Source organism: Phyllobates terribilis, unplaced genomic scaffold (genome assembly GCF_046119375.1).
Source record: "Phyllobates terribilis strain yellow unplaced genomic scaffold, ASM4611937v1 Scaffold_7__3_contigs__length_470593459, whole genome shotgun sequence".
In the NCBI taxonomy this organism is placed as follows: domain Eukaryota; kingdom Metazoa; phylum Chordata; class Amphibia; order Anura; family Dendrobatidae; genus Phyllobates; species Phyllobates terribilis.
This window is the reverse complement of record NW_027362767.1, coordinates 396788319-396811174: the sequence shown is the minus strand read 5'-3', so window position 1 is coordinate 396811174 and position 22856 is coordinate 396788319. Positions and strand designations below refer to the sequence as shown.

Sequence of the window (22856 nt, the reverse complement as noted above, 5' to 3'; positions counted from 1 at the left end):
TTCTAACAGTACCCCCCCTTCTAAGAGGATCCTCCGGATCCACTAGGACCAGGCTTATCAGGAAATCTCCTGTGAAACGCTCTGATAAGTCTGGACGCGGAAACATCATCTGACCTCACCCAAGAGTTATCCTCGGGTCCGAAACCTTTCCAGGCCACAAGATACTGCAAACTACCTCTATACCGTCTAGAGTTAAGGATGCGAGAAATTTCATATTCCCCGTCCTCCACCACCGGAGGAACAGAGGCAGAGGCGTCACCATCCGACACAACAGCTTTTTTTAACAGAGAGACATGAAATACCGGATTAATTCTCCAGGAGGTAGGAACCTCCAACCTAACAGCAGATTGGTTGACAACCTGAAGCACCTTAAAGGGCCCTACAAACTTGGGACCCAATTTCTTAGAAGGAATCCTCAACCGCAGATTCCTAGAGGACAACCAAACCATGTCACCAACAGCGAACAAAACCTCCTGTCGTTTCCTATCAAAGTAATCTTTAGATTTTCTGTTGGCCTCCTGAAGATTACCACGCACTTCCGTCCAAACTCTCTCCAAATCACCGTAAAAATTCTCCTCCTCAGGCACGGCAGATCCCAACTTGGAGAACGACCCAAACGACGGATGTCTCCCAGAACAACAAAAAAAAGGCGAACAACCAGCAGAAGAAGATGTATGTTTGTTCAGAGCAAATTCAGCAAGTGGCAGAAACTCAGACCACCCCTCTTGATTGTCTGCCACAAAACAACGCAAGAACTGCTCAACATCCTGGTTTTTCCTTTCTGTCTGGCCATTAGATTCAGGATGATATCCGGACGAGAACGACAAATGAACTCCCAACCTGTCACAAAAGGCACGCCAAAAACGAGCCACGAACTGAGGACCCCTATCAGAAACAATGTCAGTAGGAACGCCATGAAGTCTGACAATTTCCTTGACAAAGGCCTTAGCGAGAGTTTTAGCGCAGGGCAGTTTGACGAAGGGAACCAAGTGACACATCTTGCTAAAACGGTCCACGACCACCCAGATGACAGTAAAACCCTCAGAGGGGGGAAGGTCAGTTATAAAGTCCATAGCCAAATGTGTCCAAGGAGCACTGGGAACCTCCAAAGGACAAAGCAACCCCGCAGCAGGAGTATGTGAGGACTTAGATCTAGCACATATAGTACATTGACGCACCCACTTAATGACTTCCTTCTGCCATCCAGGCCACCAAAAACTGCGACCCACCAGTCTCTTGGTCTCAGAGATTCCGGGATGACCTGCCAACCGAGATTCGTGACACTCAGCAAACAAATCTCTCCTAAAGGTCCCAGGCACAAACAACCTCCCATGAGGAGTGTTAGATGGGGCATTCTCCTGTGCTTTAAGAATCTCATCTTCCAAAACGGAGTCCAAAGCAGCTATCACAACACCTTCTTGTAAAATGTTCTCCTCTTTCTCAGCACCGACTATGGGAGAAAAACTGCGAGACAAGGCATCCGCCTTAACATTCTTAGTACCAGGGATGTAAGTAACGGAGAAATGAAACCGCGAGAAAAACAGTGCCCACCTAGCCTGACGGGCATTCAGGCGCTTGGCAGCATCAAGATAGATCAGATTTTTATGATCCGTAAGAACCTGAACGGGAAATTCCGCACCTTCCAAGAAGTGGCGCCAGTGTTCAAATGCGAGTTTAATAGCCAATAATTCCCGATTACCAATATCGTAATTCAGTTCAGTCTCCGAAAAATTTTTTGAAAAAAAGGCACAGGGATGTAATCCATCCCCGTTATCCTGAGACAATACTGCGCCAACCCCCATAGAGGAAGCATCAACCTCAACCAAAAACGGCTTAGTCACATCAGGCTGCATAAGGATGGGAGCAGAGGTGAACCTCTCCTTGAGATACACAAAAGCTTCAATGGCCTCAGAAGACCACTGAACCGCATCAGCACCTTTCCTGGTGAGATCGGTCAGAGGTTTGACAATACTAGAAACATTTTTTATGAATTTTCTGTAATAATTGGCGAAACCTAAAAACCTCTGTATCGATTTCAAACCAATAGGCCTAGGCCATTCCTGTACAGCTTGAACTTTAACCGGGTCCATCTCAAAACCTTCGCTGGAGATAATGTAACCCAAAAAACTAATTCTCTGTACAGCGAACTCACATTTCTCCAGCTTAGCAAAAAGCGAATTGTCCATTAATAACTGTAAAACCTCACGTACGCTCCGCCAATGAGACTCCAGATCCGGCGAATAAATCAAAATGTCATCCAAATACACAACCACATTTTTGCCGATCAAAGGTCTAAGGATGTCATTAATAAGATTCTGGAAAAATGCAGGAGCATTAGTAAGACCAAAAGGCATAACCAGATTCTCAAAATGACCCACAGGAGTGTTAAAAGCAGTCTTCCATTCGTCACCCTCCTTCATGCGCAACAGATTGTATGCCCCCTTAAGGTCAATTTTAGAGAACCACTTGGCCCCCATTAACTGGTTAAACAGATCAGGAATCAATGGCAGTGGGTAAGGATTGCGTACAGTAATTTTGTTAATCTCACGAAAATCCAGACAAGGACGTAAACCGCCGTCCTTTTTTTCCACAAAGAAAAATCCAACCGCCACAGGAGACTTAGAGGGCCTAATGTGACCGGCGGCCAAACTTGTCTGTATGTATTCCTCCAAAGCCTTCCTCTCAGGAATAGTAAGGTTAAATAAACGACTTTTAGGAAGAGTCGCTCCAGGGACAAATTCAATAGAACAATCATAGTCTCTATGGGGAGGCAAAACCTGCGATTCCTTCTCAGAAAAAACTCTCCAAAAATCCTGAATAGGAACAGGCAATTCTCCCCTATCCAAAGCTGCAATACGCCCGTTACAACACTTGTCATAACATTTATGGCTCCAGGATTTAATTTCACTGGTAGACCAATCCAGTACAGGATTGTGAAATTTTAACCAGGGCAATCCCAATATTACTGGAGAAGGCAAGTTATTCAAAACTACCAAATCCAATTTCTCATGGTGAACACCATTAATAGTGAGAGTAATATTCTTCAAAGGGGAACCATCCACAGAAACCACAGCAATGGGGGATGATAAAGGTTCGGGTTTTAAATTGAGTCTTTCCAAGAATCCCCCATCAATTACATTCAGAGTAGACCCACAATCAACAAACACCCGAAATTCCATTAATTTTTCCTGAGCAATCGTGGAAGCAGCTAAAAATACACCCTTGGAATTTAAACAGGCAATACGGGCATGACTGACCATTTTTTTTTCTTTCTTCATACGAAGCTCACAGCCTTTAATCAAATGACCAGATTTTCCACAATAGAAACACAAGCCTTCAGAAAATCTACGGTCTTTTTCTTGAGAGCGAGGTGCCACCGATCCAATCTCCATCGGTTCACCACTGTTAGTACACACATCCTCATAACCAGAAACTGACATAGCAGAGGATTTGCTCTCATTAACCCTTGCACGCAGTCTCCTATCCACCCGTATAGCTAATTGCATAGCCTGTTGCAAATCTTCAGGTGTAGGATAAGCAATTAGCAGGTCTTTAACCCTTTCATTGAGCCCAGCAAGAAATAGACTTTTCTGAGCAGAATCGTTCCACCCTGTTTGAGTAGACCAACGACGGAAATGAGTACAATATTTTTCCACATTACCTGATCCCTGTTTCAAATGTCTCAACTCAGTCTCAGCTGATGCGACACGGTCAGGATCATCATATAATAGTCCCAAAGCAGAGAAAAAACTATCCACTGATCTGAAGCATGTATCACTAGGTTGCAAAGAAAAGGCCCACTCCTGAGGCTCTTTGCGCAAAAGTGACATTATGAACCCTATGCGCTGGGATTCATCCCCAGAGGACTTGGGTCTCAAACGAAAATACAATAAGCAAGCATTTTTAAATGAAAAAAAATTCTCGGTGTTCACCAAAAAATAAAACCGGCAAACATACCTTAGGCTCCAAGAAATGTGCTCCAGGACAGTTACTCACCTTGCTACTCCAGGTCCTGGTCGGGAAAGCCCGGTAGGCCTTGAGGATCCCACCGGGTATCGGAAGGAGCGGAGCTGCCACCCGTACCCTTTTTCTGAGAGAAGTTCAGAGGGAGACCTGGCCTATCTACACACACACAGACAGGAAAGGACCCTGTCTGAAGTCTAGGAACACTCTGGTGTGGGGTCCTGATTGAATACTGGACTTACTCGGAGGTTGTCGGACCCCTCCCCCGTCGCTGGTGACCGCAGCACTCCGCGAGGAGCAGGGAGATGCCTTCCTAATGCCATCTCCACCGTAAGTAAAAACCTTGAAAGTTAACCCCTATGGCCTCCGGACTCTTTATTCTGCATTGCACCGCGCTACGCTGCACCAGACCTCCTAGACTACTACCCCCGTCATCCTGTCCTTCTGCCCCGAGGCCCGGCTCCGCCTGTGGGGAGTAGTAACAACAACGGCTGCCATAACACCATGCCTCGGCGGACTGCAGCAGCGCTGGTGGCCTTCACCAGGTGCCACAGGTGGTGTAGTCGAGATCAGCCACTCAAACCGGATAAGCCCATACCATCCTTTTTTATTAGTGCGACGGCCCTGGGCACGGAGCGGGTCCGGGCCATGGCTGCACCCCATCTACAACAACAGGACCCGGCTCCGAGTCCCCATCTCCCAGGGTAGGGCTTGCGAGCGTCACACATAATCAGATGGTCTTGATAGCGCCTGACCTCAATAAAGAGTTTGAGGTCCAGATGGACGCCTCAGAGATCGTCACAGAAGCCGTCTTATTCCAAGAAGTAAATGGGGAGGAACATCTCATTCTTTATCTAAGCAGAAAACTCTCGGCCTGCGAAAAGAACTATGCTATTGTGGAAAAAGAGTGCCTGGCCATCAAGTGGGCAATTGACACCCTGAGATATTACTTATTAGGCTGGAAGTTCAGACTAGTGTCAGGTCATGCTCCCCTGAGATGGATGAGGGAAAAGATGGGGAAGAATGCACGGGTGACTAGGTGGTTTCTACTACTCCAGAACTTTAGTTTTTCTGTAGAGCACAACCCTGGAAAAATACATGATAATGCAGATGCCCTGTCCAGATTTCCATGTTTAACAACTAAAGGTGCCAAAATTCCCGGCTTTGGGCAGAAGGGGGGTGGATATGTGACAAAGTCACTGGCAGAATACTGGAGGGGAGATATGTTTTCCATATGCATGGAAAATGCCTGTATTTATTTGCTAATACACACATGTAAGAATCAGAAACATGCTCATAAGGAGTGGTCCTTTGTCTCTTGTCTAATAAAGTGGTCATTGTCAATCAATAGTGATCACTGCTGATAAAATTCTCCAGCAAATGATTATTGGCTGATCAACAAAAGAACTATGGGGCTGACCAAATGGGTACTTCCCAGGAAGGGACATCCTGTTACTGCACCTTGTAGCATAACGTTATGTCGCAGCCTGGCAACTCAACATGTTCCCGTAATATTTTGGCAGGCAACTTGGACAAATTTGTTATTTTTCGACAAAATGAAATATTTGTATCCAAAACTTGAAGCTAATAAGGAGCTAGTCTAAAACTAGTGGTGATTCTGTGAGTTCTGGGTCTTGATCTTTCTCTGCCATGTTCTAGGGATTGTTATGAGCAATGGAGAGAGGTGGAAAGCGATGAGACGATTCTCCCTGATGACCTTGAGAAATTTAGGAATGGGCAAGAGAAGTGTTGAAATGAGGATCCAAGAGGAGGCCCAGTGTCTTAGAGAAAGAATTATGCAAAACAATGGTAGGTAAAAAATAAACATGTTTTTACAGTCACAATCAAAATATTGATACCCTGTATGCTTTTATTAATTACTTTAATTGCAGATACGTCATTCAACCCAACTTACATTCTTGGACTTGCTGTTTCTAATGTTATATGTTCTATTGTGTTTGGTGAGCGATATGACTATGAGGACAAGAAATTTCTGAAGCTTTTATCTTATAACAGAGAAATCTTCAAACGACTGAATTCTTTCGCTGGCCAGGTACATATTTTTTATGATTCACAACCTCCCACCTTCATGGGTAATATTGCAATATGTCTTTACTGCCACAAAAAGAGCAATAGAATTAGTGACTCTTGTTGGGTTACAGCAGACTGAGGGCTCAATTCATTATTTACTGTTTATTTTTAATTTAAAAATTTTTGCGCAAAATCAAAAATGGTGTTTATTTTTGTCTTTCATCCTTTATGTGACTTTTTAGAGCTTAGATGTTGCAAAATGTGTACAAAACTTTCAGACGTACGTAAAATCACTCCATGGCGACTGGGTTACATTTGCTCAAAAATTGTTAAAAAGTCATAGTTGATGAATTATTTGGAAACATTTGGAAAATGAAAACCATAACCTTAATGGCAGAAACATAAAAAAGCAGGTAAATACCGGTACATATAAAATACATTTTTAGTGAAGAGGAAATCAAAAAATGTTGGTGCAAATCAAAAATAGGCTATAAACAACAAAAACTAGACAAAAAAGGTGCCATTGCAATATTAAATCGGGCTCCATGAGATTAAAGTTATTCTCGATCTGCTTTTTTTAGAGAAGCTGGCAATACTAGGTTGGTTATTAGGCATTTGGACAGTACTTAAGGGCCTTTTACCACAAGGGGTCCATGGGTTCTTGAAAATTTAGTGTCCTCATGAAAGTCTCCATAAGGATGCCATAAATTATTGGCCATTTACAGAACTTGTGAAAGTTTAAGTGATGGACCTGTTAAGAAAATAAAAAAGATTAAAGAAGTTGTCCACACTTTTTGCATTGATGTCCCATCCGTAGGATAGGGCATCAATGTCTGATCACCCGACACCCCCGCCGATCAGCTGTTACTGGTGCCGGCAGCAGCTGCCGGCCGGAAGTACATACTTGCGATGCTTGGCCGTCTAACTGTAGTGGCCGCCGCAGGGTACTATACATCCGCCTCCTATTCAATGGACAACTTATTTAATGTGGACAATTTCTTTATTGATGGTTCTAGACCAATCATGGCTGTATTGGTTAGTAAGGGGATGATGATTTTTGTTATCCTTTGTTATTCTGGGAAAAATACAAGCTAAATAGTGTAAAGTAAGCAAAACCAGATGCTAAATGGGCAGAGCTAGATTCATAGAGAACAGCCACAATGCATAATTTGGGTCTAGAACCAATATTCATATTGTTTGTCCAATCTTTCTGTAGAAATATCTTGGCAGACTAAAATCACATTTATTCTAAAAAGGGATTATTTAAAGATATATGTTTTTAAAAAGTTGAAGATGTTCCTTTTTCATTTTATAAACCATAACAGGAGATGATTGATATATTATTCTACAGCTTCTTGGAATGTTTCCACGATTGATGAAATGTCTTCCTGGGCCACACCAGAAGATCTTATCAAATAATATCAAGTTGAAAAAGTTTGTCAAGGACATGGTAGAAGCACACAAAGACACATTTGATGAGAATTGCCCACGGGATCTCATTGACTTATTCTTCCGGAAAATAGAAGAGGTAGGTCAGAACATGTTGACTATTTCTACAGAGGTCTACAACAGGAAGAATGTGCCCTTGGTACTAGGTGAAGTCAATCCACTTGGCCAGAGCATAAGGTTTAGATGGCTTAGGTATAAGGTACTTAAGCCATCTAAAGTCTTCTCTACTGGGAATCTTCTTCCTGGTTGATGGAAAACTAAGTTATGGATCTGCTTAACACAAGATGACTTGTCAAACTACTTATGAATGAGAGATGGTTTGGAAAGTTGTGCAGCAAGAACCTGATATTCATTTTGATTAGAAGTAGTCATATGTTGGATAGCCAAGACCATAAATAATCTCAACCAATTTATATTATCTAATCACATTGGATTTGAATAAACTATCTAAAATATGTCACATAATGATTTCTGTTCAAATTGTTTTTACAGGAGAAAAATAATCCAGAAACTGAATTCTGTGAAGATAACTTAGTCGGGACTGTAATTGATTTGTTTTTTGCTGGGACTGAGTCTACAACTATGACATTGAGATACAGTTTCCTAATACTTCTTAAACACCCAGAGGTACAAGGTAAGATGTGTCTCAACTAGTGCTAAGCGAACATGCTTGACACTGCTCGGTACTCGCCCGAGCATCACGCTACTCGGGATGTTTGGCGAGCATCGAGCATTTCCGGGTTAATCGGGCGGGAGCTCGGGTCTCCGCCCTGCATGTATGGCGCTCTTTACAGAGCCAATGAACATGCAGGGAATGCCAGCCTGTCACTATAATGCCGCAGCCATGTTGGTTGTTGGCATTACAGTGATTGGCTGGCCGCACAGCGTCACCTCGAGTATGTAAAACCGGTCGCCGCCATCTTGGACACAGACGACTGGGATCAGCCAGTGTAGGGAAAGCACTGCTGATTTAGGGAGAGATATATACTGCGAAATAGTTAGTGTAGGGTCTGTAAAGGCTGCCAGATCAAACAAAAAGTCCTTCTCAGGACTTATATCCATCCCAGATATCAGGCAGGCACGCTATATAGGAGACGCAGTGGTAATACCAGCAAATGCTGCATTACAGTCCTGTCTGCTCCTGTTGCTGAAATTGATGGACTTAGCTCCAGGTCTCGGGGGCCAGGAAAAATCCTTTTTTTTTCATCTAAATCCTCTTTTTTTTTTTCCTCCTTCACACTGTACAAATACACATCCTATTAATCTTTTGGTGTCTCCCCCCCCCCAAAAAAAAAAAAGTGTGTCTCTGATTTTTCAGACACAAATATATCTGCTGAAAATAGTCTGGTGTAGGCTAGAGAAACAGAAGTGTGGTTTTGCAGTTCCACTGTTCAAACCTCTGTATTATCCACTTTTGGCCATTTGTATCTAAAAAAAAACAGTTTGAGTGTGTCACTCACAGTTCAGCCACAAATATATATATTTAAAAAAGTCTGCTATACACCAGTAAATTATAACTGTGGTTTTGCTGTTCCACGGTAAAAAATCTCCATTATCCTGTTTTTGTCATTTTTTGCCATAAAAAAAAACTAATAGTGTCTCCCTGATTTTTCAGACACAAATATATCTGTTGAATATAGTCTGGAGTAGGCCAGAGAAACAGAAGTGTGGTTTTGCAGTTCCACGGTTCAAACCTCTGTATTATCTACTTTTGGGCCATTTGTATCTAAAAAAAAACAGTTTGAGTGAGTCGCTCACTGTTCAGCCGCAAATATATATATTTAAAAATGTCTGGTATACACCAGTAAATTATAACTGTGGTTTTGCTGTTCCACGGTAAAAAAATCTCTATTAACCTGCTTTTGGCTTTTTTGCCGTAAAAAAATAACTAATAGCGTCTCCCTGATTTTTCAGATTGTTTAAAAGAGTCGGGTGTAGGCCAGAGAAATAGAACTGTGGTTTTCCTCTTCCACGGTTCTAATCTACATTTTATTACCCTTTTTCCATTGATAGTGCGAGTGTAAGTTATTTTACTTCCTTTACAATGGGCAAGGCACGTGGCAAGGGACGTGGAACTGGACGTTCTGGTCATGGTGCGTGCAGAGGACGGGGCTGTGGCCAAGGTGAAAATGTGCCACAACCAACAGCCACATCTTCTCGCTCCCACTTCTTGACCGAATTACTAGGGCAGCACAGAATAAAACCAGTATTGATAACTGATCAGTGTGAACAGGTTATTAATTGGATAGCAGATAATACTTCCAGTTACCTGGGTACCACCACCTCCGGTCTGTCTTCCACACGGTCAACTCTTAGTAGCCGTGAGTCTCGGCCGCATACTCCTCCTCACCCTGATGCTCCTTCCTTCCACCATGCCGAGTGTCGTCAGACAGCAACTGATCCCACACTTGGACACTCTGAAGAGCTGTTCACTGGTCCATTTCCAGATTTGTGCCACTTGCCTGCTCCGCTTGAAGTGGTGGAAAAGGAGATTCCATGTAGCGATGTCCAAATATTTGAACAGCCACGGCCACAGGAAGTCGACACTGGCAGTTTGTCACAAGAGGTGGATGATGACGAGACACAATTGCCAGGAAGTGAGGAGGAGGATCGTAGTGCGCAAGTGGAAGAGGAGGAGGTGGTGGATGATCTAGTAACTGACCCAACGTGGCAGGAGGACACGCAGAGTGAGGCCAGCAGCACACAGGGTGAGGGAGGCAGAGTACCCCAACAGGCAGGAAGAAGCAGTGTGGTGGCCACACACAGAAGGCAGTCAACAGTTCCCCATAACACCAACACGAGGGACGTTGCCAGTACAACCTGTAGGTCTTCCAGAGTCTGGAATTTTTTTAAAGACTCTGCTGATAACCCCAAAAAGGCCATTTGTACCACCTGCCATGCCAGCATCAGCAGGGGTGACAAAACTACCAGCCTGACCACCACCAGCTTGATCAGGCACATGGCAGCAAAGCACCAGACTTTGTGGGGCGACCCCCAGGGTCCACGACCAGTGTCAGCGGGTGTCACCACTGCTTCTTCCACTGTTGTGCGTGCAATAGAACCCCCTGTTGTGTGTGCAAGGCAATCCCCTATCCATACTGCATGCAAAGATGCCCCCTCCTCTCAGTCTTCACTCGTTATGGCAGTTTCTCAAGAAACAGCATCAACGTCTACGTCCACGTCCCACCCCAGCATTCAATTGTCCATATCCCTGACCTTTGAACGAAAGCGGAAATTTGGAGCTAACGCCCCACAGGCCACAGTCCTAAATTCGCACATTTCATGACTGCTTGCGTTGGAAATGCTGCCTTTTAGGCTGGTGGAGACGGAATCCTTCCGCAACCTTATGGCGGTGGCCGTCCCTCGGTGCTCGGTCCCCAGCCGACACTATTTTGCCCAGTGTGCCATCCCCGCACTACACAAGCACGTGTCCCAAAACATCTGCCGTGCCCTCAACAACACAGTTACTGGGAGAGTCCACCTGACAGTGGACACGTGGACAAGTGCTTGTGGCCAGGGATGGTACATCTCCCTGACGGCACACTGGGTAAACATAGTGGAAGCCGGGACCCAGTCGGACCTTGGGACGGAACACATCCTCCCCACACGAGGATTGCGCGCCCTATCTCAGTCAGAGTTGCCCCCACAGTGTACAGCTCCTGTGCATGATCCTCCTCCTCCTACTCATGTTCAGCCTCCATCTCAGATATCACCACATCAGTTACAAGCTGGAAGCACTGCAGTACTGCCTCCACCAAGCGGCAACAGGGTGTGCTAAAAATCATAAGCCTAGGTTAGAAACCTCACACTGCTTGTGACTTGTGGACAGCTGTGAAAGAGCAGGCAGATCTGTGGCTGACGCTGCTGAACCTACATCAAGGCATGGTCGTGTGTGACAATGGCCGTAACCTGGTGGCGGCTCTGAGGCGAGGCGAGATCACACACGTACCATGCCTGGCTCATGTGCTTAACCTCGTGGTTCAGCAGTTTCTTAAATCATACCCGAGTTGCCAGATCTGCTCATCAAAGTACGCCACCTGTCAGCTCATTTTCGCAAGTCGGCTACAGCTTCCGCCGCCCTTGCTGTGTTGCAGAAGCGTTTGCAGCTTCCGTCACAACGACTGGTATGTGATGTCCCCACATGTTTGAACTCTACCCTCCACTTGTTGCAAAGGGTTTGTGAGCAGAAGAGAGCAGTTGTGGAGTACCAGCTGCAACAAGGTCGTCGATATTCAGGTCAGACTCCACACATAAGACGTCAGGAGCCATCATTAGCGTCAGCATTCCACTACTCTGTCTTTTGCAAAGCTCTCTGCAGAGAAATAAAGAGGAGGCATTGCAGCCAGAGTATGATGAGATGGATCAAGAAGCCATAGCGGTCGATTACACACAGCCAAGATTCATCTCATCCCAACGTGCATTGGGGGACAATGAGGGAGAGGAGGAGGAGGAAGAACAGGAGCTTGTATCATGCGCTGTAGACGGTAGTACTTGTACAACTGTCATACCGTCGGTTCAGCGTGGGTGGCCTGAGGACAGGGGGGAGGAGGAGAGCATGGTCAGTCATCATCTTGGTAAGGACACGGAAGTCTTGCCCGTTACCAGTCTGGCACGCATGGCTGACTTTATGTTACGCTGCCTTAACCGTGACCCTCGCGTTGTCAAAATGTTGGTTGGCAGTCATTACTGGTTGGTGACACTTTTAGACCCCCGCTACAAGGAGAACTTTCACTCTCTTATTCCTGAGGTGGAGAGGGCTACAAAAATGGGGCAGTACCAAAAGGCCCTTGCTGCAAAACTGTTAAAAAAATTCCCATCTGAACACGCTAGCGGCAGAGGTCACAGTTCGTTGCCCAACCAAGGCGTACATGCGAGAGAGACGCAACTCCAATCCAGCAGAGGCAGGGGAACACTGTCAACGTTCTGGGACAGTTTTCTCAGACCCTCCCTTCGGACAGACCCTGAGGCGCGGGGTACTCTCACAAGGAGTGGAAAGTTTCAAAAGATGGTGAGGGAGTACCTTGCCGACCGTACCTGGGTCCTCCGTGATTCCTCTGTGCCTTTTAATTTTTGGGTATCCCAGCTGGACACTTGGAATGAACTCGCTCTGTACGCCTTGGAGGTCCTATCCTGCCCTGCCGCTACCGTGTTATCGGAGCGTGTTTTTAGTGACGCTGGGGGGATTATAACTGATAAGCGCACTCGCCTGTCAACTGACAATGCTGACAAGCTGACCCTTATCAAAATGAACAAGGGCTGGATTGGGCCAGACTTCTCATCACCACCAAATGACAGCAGAGTAACATAAAGTCAAATCCACTGTGTTATTTCGGGAGGTGTATTCACATGTATTGCTTCACACCCACACATGGGTATACGCTTCCTCATTTCGGCTGTTTCATGTTCTTCTCCTTATCCTCAGCCTCCACCACCACTATACCAAAAGGGTGACCGTGGTCCGTGTTGCTATTATTGAAAGTTCCTCCATCCTTATTTTTGTCAGCTTTTGCTTGGAAGGCATAAGCAAAGACTGTGGGAGACCCACTCCCCAATAATCGGAATAATATTTTTAAGATGCTGTAGTGTATGGCTCTTGTAAGGGGCATTAAAGCCGTCTTGTTAAGATACTGCGATCTCCAACACTTTATCGAGGGGCATTAAAATCGTCTTGTTAAGCTACTGGGACCTCCACGTCTCTACCAAGGGGCATTCAAACCGTCTTGCTAAGCTACTGCGACCTCCACCACTTTTCCAAGGGGCATTCAAACCGTATTCTTAAGATACTGCGACCTCCACCACTTTTCCAAGGGGCATTCAAACCATCTTGTTAAGCTACTGCGACCTCCACCACTTTTCCGAGGGGCATTAAAACAGTCTTGTTAAGCCACTGTGACCTCCACCACTTTTCCAAGGGGCATTAAAACCGTCTTGTTAAGCTACTGCGACCTCCACCACTTTTCCAAGGGGCATTAAAACCGTCTAGTTAAGCTACTGTGACCTCCACGTCTCTTCCAAGGGGCATTCAAACTGTCTTGTTAAGGTACCGGGACCTCCACGTCTCTTCCAAGGCGCATTAAAACCGTCTTGTTAAGCTACTGGGACCTCCATATCTATTCCAAGGGGCATTCAAACCGTCTCGTTAAGCTACTGTGACCTCTAACACTTTTCCAAGGGGCATTAAAACCATTTTGTTAAGCTACTGTGACCTCCACGTCTGTTTCAAGGGGCATTGACACTGTCTTGTTAAGCTACTGGGACCTCCATGTCTCTTCCAAGGGGCATTCAAGCCATCTTGTTAAGCTATTGCGACCTCCACCACTTTTCCAAGAGGCATTCAAACCGTCTTGTTAAGCTACTGCGACGTCCAACACTTTTCCGAGGGGCATTAAAACCATCTTGTTAAGCTACTGCGACCTCCACCACTTTTCCGAGGGGCATTAAAACCGTCTTGTTAAGCTACTGTGACCTCCACCACTTTTTCAATGGGCATTAAAACCGTCTTGCTAAGCTACTGGGACCTCCACGTCTCTTCCAAGGGCATTAAAACCGTCTTGTTAAGCTACCACGAGCTCCACCACTTTTCCGAGGGGCATTAAAACCATCTTGTTAAGCTACTGCCACCTCCACCACTGTTCCGAGGGGCATTAAAACCATTTTGTTAAGCTACTGGGACCTCCACCTCTCTTCCGAGGGGCATTAAAACCATCTTGTTAAGCTACTTGGACCTCCATGTCTCTTCCAAGGGGCATTCAAACCGTCTCACTAAGCTACTGCGACCTCCAACACTTTTCCAAGGGGCATTAAAACTGTCTTGTTAAGCTACTGTGACCTCCACGTCTGTTTCGAGGGGCATTAACACTGTCTTGTTAAGCTACTGGGACCTCCATGTCTCTTCCAAGGGGCATTCAAACCATCTTGTTAAGCTACTGCGACCTCCACCACTTTTCCAAGGGGCATTCAAACCGTCTTATTAAGCTACTGGGACCTCCACCTCTCTTCCAAGGGGCATTAAAAAAGTCTTGTTAAGCTACTGTGACCTCCACCACTTTTCCAAGGGGCATTAAAACCATCTTGTTAAGCTACTGGGACCTCCACGTCTCTTCCAAGGGGCATTAAAACCATCTTGTTAAGCTACCGCAACCTCCACCACTTTTCCGAGGGGCATTAAAACCGTCTTGTTAAGCTACTGCCACCTCCACCACTTTTCCGAGAGGCATTAAAACCGTCTTGTTAAGCTACTGGGACCTCCACCTCTCTTCCGAGGGGCATTAAGACCGTTTTTTTAAGCTATTGTGACCTCCACCACTTTTCCAAGGGGCATTAAAACCGTCTTGTTAAGCTACTGGGACCTCCACGTCTCTTCCAAGGGGCATTAAAACCGTCTTGTTAAGCTACCGCGACCTCCACCACTTTTCTGAGGGGCATTAAAACCGTCTAGTTAAGCTACTGTGACATCCACGTCTCTTTCGAAGGGCATTAAAACCGTCTTGTTAAGCTACTGGGACCTCCACGTCTCTTCCAAGGGGCATTCAAACCGTCTTGTTAAGCTACTGCGACCTCCACAACTTTTCCAAGGGGCATTCAAACCGTCTTGTTAAGCTACTGCCACCTCCACCCCTTTTCCAAGGGGCATTAAAACCGTCTTGTTAAGCTACTGCGACCTCCACCACTTTTCCGAGGGGCATTAAAACCGTCTTGTTAAGCTACTGGGACCTCCACGTCTTTTCCGAGGGGCATTAAAACCGTCTTATTAAGCTACCGTGACCTCCACCACTTTTCCAAGGGGCAATAAAACAGTCTTGATAAGCTACTGCGACCTCCACCACTTTTCCGAGGGGCATTAAAACCTTCCTGTTAAGCTACTGGGACCTCCACGTCTCTTCCTAGGGGCATTAAAACCGTCTTGTTAAGCTACTGTGACCTCCACGTCTCTTCCGAGGGGCATTAAAACGGTCTTGTTAAGCTACTGTGACCTCCACGTCTCTTCAAAGGGGCATTAAAAGCGTCTTCTTAAGCCACTCTGAACTCCACAGCTCTTCCAAGGGGCATTGAAATGTTGTTTTTAATTACCTCTAACCTCCACGTCCCTTCCAACGGGCATTACATTTCCTCCTAATTTTAGTCAGCTTTTGCTTTTCAATGCAAAGGCGAAAACTAAGGGAGACCCACTCCCCAATAATGGGTAGAAGGTTTTAGGACGCTGTAATCCACGTCTGTTTCAAGGGGCATTGCAGTTCCTCATAATTTTTGGAAAGCCTACCATTCACTGCTTAGGCCAACAGTGCACAGGAGACCCAGTTGCTATAAATGGAAAAAATGGTTTAGTTATTGCCCTCTGACCTCCATGTCATTTCCAAGGGGCATTGGAGTGCCTCGAAATTTTTGGTAGGCATTGCACTCACTGTATGCCCTATAACTGTGTAGCCGAACCACTCCTTTTGTTACAGAAACATATCCTATAAGACATATGTGGTTGACTGGACTGATATTTACGTGAATGGTCCCTGTTCCTCCTGCTCTTTCTCTTTTGCCACCACCTCATCCATCATTTATCACCTGAAGCTTTGTTTTAATGGGAGTCATAGAACTGGGATAGTAGCAGGAAAACATCCAGCAATCCTCGGAGGTGGTAGGATATGCGCCAAAACGCTGACCACCTCATGCCTAGCCGCTACTACATACATGCGCTTGCATTCCAAGAAAACAAAGCAGATGCTAACTTCTATCATCATCATCATGCTCCTCACCTTGGCACTCTCAACTCCTCTGATGGAGAAGCCAGGGCCCACCAGAGGAGTCTGGTTCTCTGATGGGTTCGTCCAATGCTGCCCTAAAGCAGGCCGGTCTAAGAAAAGTGTGTGGGGGGAAGATGACAGGAGAAATAGGGGTGGCTGGGGACCGTTTATGGACACCCGGCTGCCCCCAGGCGGCTGGGGACTGTGTGGACACCCTGCCGCGGGGCGGCTGGGGACCGAGTATGGACACCCAGCCGCCCCCTGGCGGCTGGGGACCGAGTGTGGACACCTGGCCGCCGGGCGGCTGGGGACTGAGTATGGATACCTCGCTGCCGAAGCAGCCATGAGGTAGTGGCCAGCTTCGGCCTCCTCCAAACTAAAAGGCCCAATTTCAAGTGCAAGCTAGCAGTATAGTATTTCAGCCTGCGGGTGGGTGGGTGGTTGACTGCATATTTGCGCTTGCATTGCAAGGAATGGGGGAGGTACAATTGAACACTGCCCTGGGACAAGGACTTGCATGGGGATAGTTGCAAGTCTGCCTCTTCTGATGCGGCAAGGATCACTTCTGATGGGCACACTTTTAGGCAGTGACCTGGGTGTCAGAGATGCTTCCAGGGGTCTTCCCCATGCTGTTCCCATGTCTTTTCAGCACTGTATGCATGTGTCACACAGCACATGGCCACATAAGGTTGTAAAATGTTAAAATGACATTTCCTGGTGAACGCATTTGTCACGGTTGAAAGCAATACAAACGTGCAAAACGCATAAAAAAGGCTACTTGGGAACATAGCCCAAGGTGTGGAGGAGTATTTTTTTTTTGGTTACTTATTTTACCTTATACACAAGTCTTTACTTTGGAAAGGAACTTCCTTAACATATTTCACAGGAAAGCAGTTTCAGTTTCGTTTTTGAACGTTTTATTGTGAGCCCTTAAAAGTGGCTTAATACCTTTGACCACGTTGTTGACAGCAGTGACCTGGGGGTCAGAAATGCTTCCTGGGGCGATCTCCATGCTGTCCCCATGTCATTTGAGCACTGTCACTAACGTTTTGGGCACTTGTTAGGCTTTTAAAAGACTGCCGGGGGTGCCGCCGCAAAAATGCTCGGGTCTCCTATAGACTAACATTGGGCTCGTTGCTCGGGTCGAGCACCCGAGTATCACGGCGAGCTCGGCCCGAGCTTCGAGCACCCGAGCATTTTAGTGCTCGCTCAACACTAGTCTCAACTTAAAGAACTTTTTCATTAAACTACAGTATATTTGTCTCATTATTCTTTTTCTGTAATGCAACAATGGTGGATGTAGACTCACTGGATCACTTATAGATTTTGCATAACACCAAGTCAAAGAGTGAAGTCCCAGGGATTAACAGTTCTTTACCTTAATCCCCTGCACTGAATTTTGGATTTATCCAAAGGGAGATCACAACCCCAGGATAGACTCTTACAATCTATAATATAACCAGGGATGTGTCCTTCTATATATACCAGGAATGGGGATCATATACCAGGATGGGGGAGCATATTCCAGGATAGGGGACCAGGATGGAAGAACATATACCAGGATGGGGGACCAGGACCGGGCGATTATATAGCAGGATTGGAGATCAGGATAAAGGAACATATACCAGGATGTGGGAGCATATACAGGATGGGGGAAAGCATATACCAGGATGGAAGAGCATATTCCAGGATTGGGGAACATGGGGGACCAGGATGGGAGGGAGAATATACCAAGATGAGGGAGCATGGACCAGAATGGGGAACCAGGATGAGGTAGCATATACCAGGATGGGGGACCAGGATTGGGGATCATATACCGGAATGGGGGAGCATATACCAGGATGAGGGGGCATATACCATGATGGGGGACCAGGATGTGGGAGCATATACCAGGATGGGAGATCATATAACTGGAATGGGGTAGCATATACGAGGATGGGGGAGCATATACCATGATGGGGGACCAGGATGGAGGAGCATATACCAGGATGGGAGACCAGGATGGGGGACCAGAATGGCGGGCAGCACATACCAAGATGGGGGACCAGGATTGGGAAGCATGGACCAGGATGGGGGAGCATATACCAGGATGGGGGACCAGGATGGAGGAGCATATACCAGGATAGTGGATCATATACCAAAAAAAATGCTTGCCACCTGGGCGTAGAACGGTTCAATAGCTAGTCTCTTCTATCCATTGGGCTGAGCTTAACAAGCATACGATGAATTCTAGCATCAGAAATGTGGACTTAAGAGCTTATGTACATTCACACCAATGCTACTTTATTGCAGCATTTGGAGAGTGCAAGTAAATGCACATGAGTATAAGCATGTGTAAATAATGTGATTTTTAGAAAACCCCTTCGATTTTCTCCAATTGGCGACTGTAATTTACCTTAGTTCGTTTCCATTCTACAGAGAAGGTTCATGAGGAGATTGACCGCGTAGTTGGCCAAAACCGATGTCCATCAGCAGAGGACCGGGCTCAAATGCCATATACAGATGCGGTCATCCATGAAATTCAGCGATTTGCAGATATTTTCCCTATAGGACTGACCCGTGCAGCACAGCAAGACACAACTTTAAAGGGATATCACATACCGAAGGTAAATTGTCAATAGTGGAACATTATAACATACTTCCATATCTTCTATATTCAGCAGCTGATTTGAAATGTATTCCCCAAGGGAATGATGATGGTTCCTATGCTAACATCCGTTCTGAAGGACCCAAATCATTTTAAGAACCCGGAAGAGTTTGATCCTGGACACTTCCTTGATGAGAATGGTGGCTTTAAGAAGAGTGAAGCCTTTATGGTATTTTCTGCAGGTACCGTCCCTTCAAGGGTTTCTTAGCTTTTAATAAAACATGATTAAATGCTATTATAAATTTTAGTGAATCCATGACTGTACATTATTTTCCACACCTGATCCACTTTTCAAAGGAATACTCCAGGAACAGCTATATTATGTCTAGTGCTGGGCCTGAAGAAGTGGAACATGACTTTTTCTTTTAGTCATACTCTACCCCCACAGGTCCTGCACTAGGCATGGCACTATATATCAGTTCTTCCTTTTGGTTGTTTCTTTTAAAGTGGCTCTGATACTCATAGGAGATTTTTATGCATGTCCACCATGTACAACCCAAGGATGTACATACCATAGAAGTAGACTATGGACTTGCTAATGGATCTTTGATGAAAGGGGCCTAGTCTACTTGCTGTTCTCATCTACTTTGCTATTGTACCTGGAACGGTTACCGACGTTTCCCCAACTTCAGAAAAAAAATCATGGACACCTTAATTTTTTTTTATCGAAAGGGGAAAAAAGTGTCCTATTTTTATTGACTGACTAGGAATTTCTGGACGGTTCGCAGCCTTGGTAACGGACCAGGAATCTTTTCCGCTGAGGAATCATAAATACCTGACCAACCTATGGAAATTAGAAAATAGAATTTCAGAAAAAACACTTACAAAACTGAATTCTGGTTCCTGATGCCCCCAGTTGATAACTAGGCCACAATAATGTTGCATGAATAGTGCCATCAAGTAAAGCATTATACAAGGACTCTAGGCAGTGGTGTTGCTTGTTGCAGTGAAGTTTTGTCTATTTGAGTGTAATGCTCATTGGACAAAGTAGCCATAAGACCAGCATCATGGAGAAATACCAAGGAATTCAGTTACTAATGGCCATTATTGCTCATGGATTCATAATACAATCTAGCTTAGGTTCTCAAATCCATGTCTCTCTCAATTCATGGCAGCAAGCATTCTGCTTGTTGGTCAAGAGTTTTTGAACTACTTCACTTGCAGATGATTTAGAAATGGACAGAGATGGTCCACGATGACCATTATACAACATCTAACACACAATATTTTCCTCCTTCCAGGCAAACGAATGTGTATGGGCATGACTCTGGCCCGCATGGAAATCTTCTTATTCATCACGACTTTACTGCAGAAGTTCACTCTGAAGCCTACTGTGGACAGAGAGCTCATTGACATCCGACCAGTACCCAAAACCAATGGTTCTCAACCTCATGACTATGAGATGTTTGCTGTCCCTCGCTAATTACTCTTCGTGGGTTACTGTTAGAAAACATACATAACACACATGATTGAATAGTAGCAGAAACAATGTAATGAACACAGATGTGGAGATGAAACCTAAATAGTGATGATGAATTTGCCGAAATTTGAACAAAACAGTTTGCTTGTATTTGGCCAAGAAATTTGAATTCAGAAATTTGCTCTAATTTGGCCAAGAAATTTATTTGATGCAAATCAAAAAGTACATTATTAAGGTCTAAGGTCTATCAAGACCCAGGATTATAATAAATATAAAGAATAAATAAAATAGAAAAACTCACCCTGCCATCACCTGCCCAATCTGGTTTAGTCGTCATCTTCTGTTCAGTCCCCGATGCAGTGTTCACTAGGCCATCTTCAGCATCTTTTCACCTTTGGCATCTTCTGCACTAACCAGTCTGCAATGTTTTGATGTCACGCAACGCAAGTCATGACATCACGTGACGTCAACATATTGTGGCCTAGTCAATGTAGGAGATGCAAAAGATAAAGGGTGACAGAAGGACCAAAGATGGCCAAGTGAAGACCACACCAATGACCGGACCAAAAGAAGGTCATTGGCTGGGTAAGTGTTAACTTTGTTTTTACATTTTTTACTCATGCTGAGGGCATAAATACTTTGTTGTCCTCAGCAACCAATAATAATTCAGCTTTCATTTTACCAGAGAAGTTTCAGAAATGAAAGAAAATCTTTAATTAGCTGCTAGGGGCAGCAAAGACTTTTTTGATAAATAAGGCCTATAGAGCTATAGGATTTTTTTCCATTAAATACAGTCTGCTTTATACATGCTAAAGTTAGCAGGTTACACAATTTACTGTACTAATATATTTCATTTAGCCAAGATCTGAAGATATCGGCAGCTTTACTTCTAATTTATGTCCCGACACAGGATAGTGTTTCCTGTGTTGGAACATCATCAGTGGTGTCTGAAGGGGGGCTGGCTTACTAGTTCACTTCTATGTCTAAGTCTTCCCTCCTACTTTTGTCACAACCATTGCTGTTATTGCTATTAAAAAGAGCAAGTCTGCCAGCCCCCCAAAAAGTGCAAAGCAAACCCCCAACCCAATCTCATTCCAACCTCATCCCAACCTAATCTTAGTAATTTCATCATAAATTGATCCCATCATGTAAATATTAAGATTAATTAAAATCCGATCACAGTATGTAATAGGTATAATAATAATATGAGAAAATACCATACCACCAATTGGAAATGTCGTATAGTTCTTCTGATTAGCTATTTCGCTTACCCCATGTGCAGGGAATTACAGTAGCATCCATCGAGGTATTTGCTAATGTAATGTTTGTAATGTTGTTATAATTACACCTACTACATATCTACATATTGGAATAGAATCTTGGAGATGAGACTACCTCTTTATATCAAAAGGTTTTCTTTTGGTGATCTGTTGGGCTTACTAGATAACTATTATATGCTTAGGTGTATAGCGTAAACAGTAGGAGTGTCTGCATAAGTCTTTGAAGTTATTGTAATTTTTATGAAGAGGTTAAATAAACTTTTATTACAATTGAAGTGATGATTCCTGTTCTACAAATGATTATATGGGGAAAAAAGTTTGACATTCCTTGGACATGTTTACACATCCTATTTTGGGGATTTTTGGGAGTAGAAGCTAAGCTGAAACTCTGGAAATGTCCCTTAAAAAGTAAAAAAAAATCCTCAAAAACGTGAAGTTTGCAAATACCCTTAGGCTGTATTTATACTGAAGTTCTTTTTCAAGAGTTGTTTGACCATAAAATAGTCCTAAAAAATTTTCTTCAAAAAAATCTTAGAAAACGATGTAATTTCTGTGGGAAATCACTTTTTTTTTTTTTTAACTTTTTTTACTCAAGAAATTTTGAAATATTCCTGTGGGTAAAAATAACTTGCATGTCATTACTGTGAAGTAGATCCTAAAGGAAACCTCTTCAAAATAGGCACTGTCCAATGAAAAGGCTGCAAAAAACTCTTCAGGAAAAAAACTCTTCAAAACTTCTGCAAAATAACTTCAGGAAAAGAAAAACTCCCCAAAGATGAGAGTTTCCTAAAGCGGTTTCTGCTGGACAACTTGTGGTTTTTTAACTACCCCAAAAATTCATTCAGCTTGAGCAAATTACATATCATCCAGGTTACTTACATATCTGAACGATAGTGTGCTTAGTTCTTGATCCATCCATGTGAAAAAAACCTTCACTGACTTTGAAAAGAAATTGTCTCTCTAGTACCACTTACTGTATAGGTTGCAACCAAGTCAATGTTTGACCATTCATGGAGTTGGTTACCAGCCATGTCAGAGACTGATATGACGCGCCCCCTGAGCCGTGGGGTACTCGGTAGCCGGGCCAGTCGTTGCTAGAGGAGATGTCACAGTGGCGGTGACCCGGTCCGTGACCCAGGGCGGTCAATAAAATGGTTATTTGGGAAAGGGGATTATAGTTTTTGTATAACGTTCGTGACGCCACCTGGGGTATGCGGCTAAAGGGAGCCGCCGCTGCGGAGCAGGTCCTCTGGAGCTGTTGTTAATGCAGCAGAGTTGGTTCAGCTCTCCACAGGCAGAGCTTAGCTCCAGGGCAGTGTAGATGTTGTATA

At 44.6% G+C, this 22856-nt stretch overlaps 1 protein-coding gene across 1 annotated transcript in view; it reads left to right on the top strand.

Moving 5' to 3' along the window:
* The window catches only part of LOC141154994 (cytochrome P450 2H1-like), a 45407-nt gene extending 23607 nt beyond the window's left edge, over positions 1–21800 (top strand). Inside the window, exons 3-9 of the mRNA XM_073641583.1 lie at positions 5623–5772; positions 5856–6016; positions 7346–7522; positions 7936–8077; positions 18597–18784; positions 18866–19007; positions 20067–21800. Coding sequence (XP_073497684.1) covers positions 5623–5772; positions 5856–6016; positions 7346–7522; positions 7936–8077; positions 18597–18784; positions 18866–19007; positions 20067–20248 — 1142 coding nt within the window. The 3' untranslated portion in view covers positions 20249–21800. The remainder of the gene's footprint in view (positions 1–5622; positions 5773–5855; positions 6017–7345; positions 7523–7935; positions 8078–18596; positions 18785–18865; positions 19008–20066) is intronic.
* The last annotated feature ends 1056 nt before the right edge of the window (positions 21801–22856 follow it).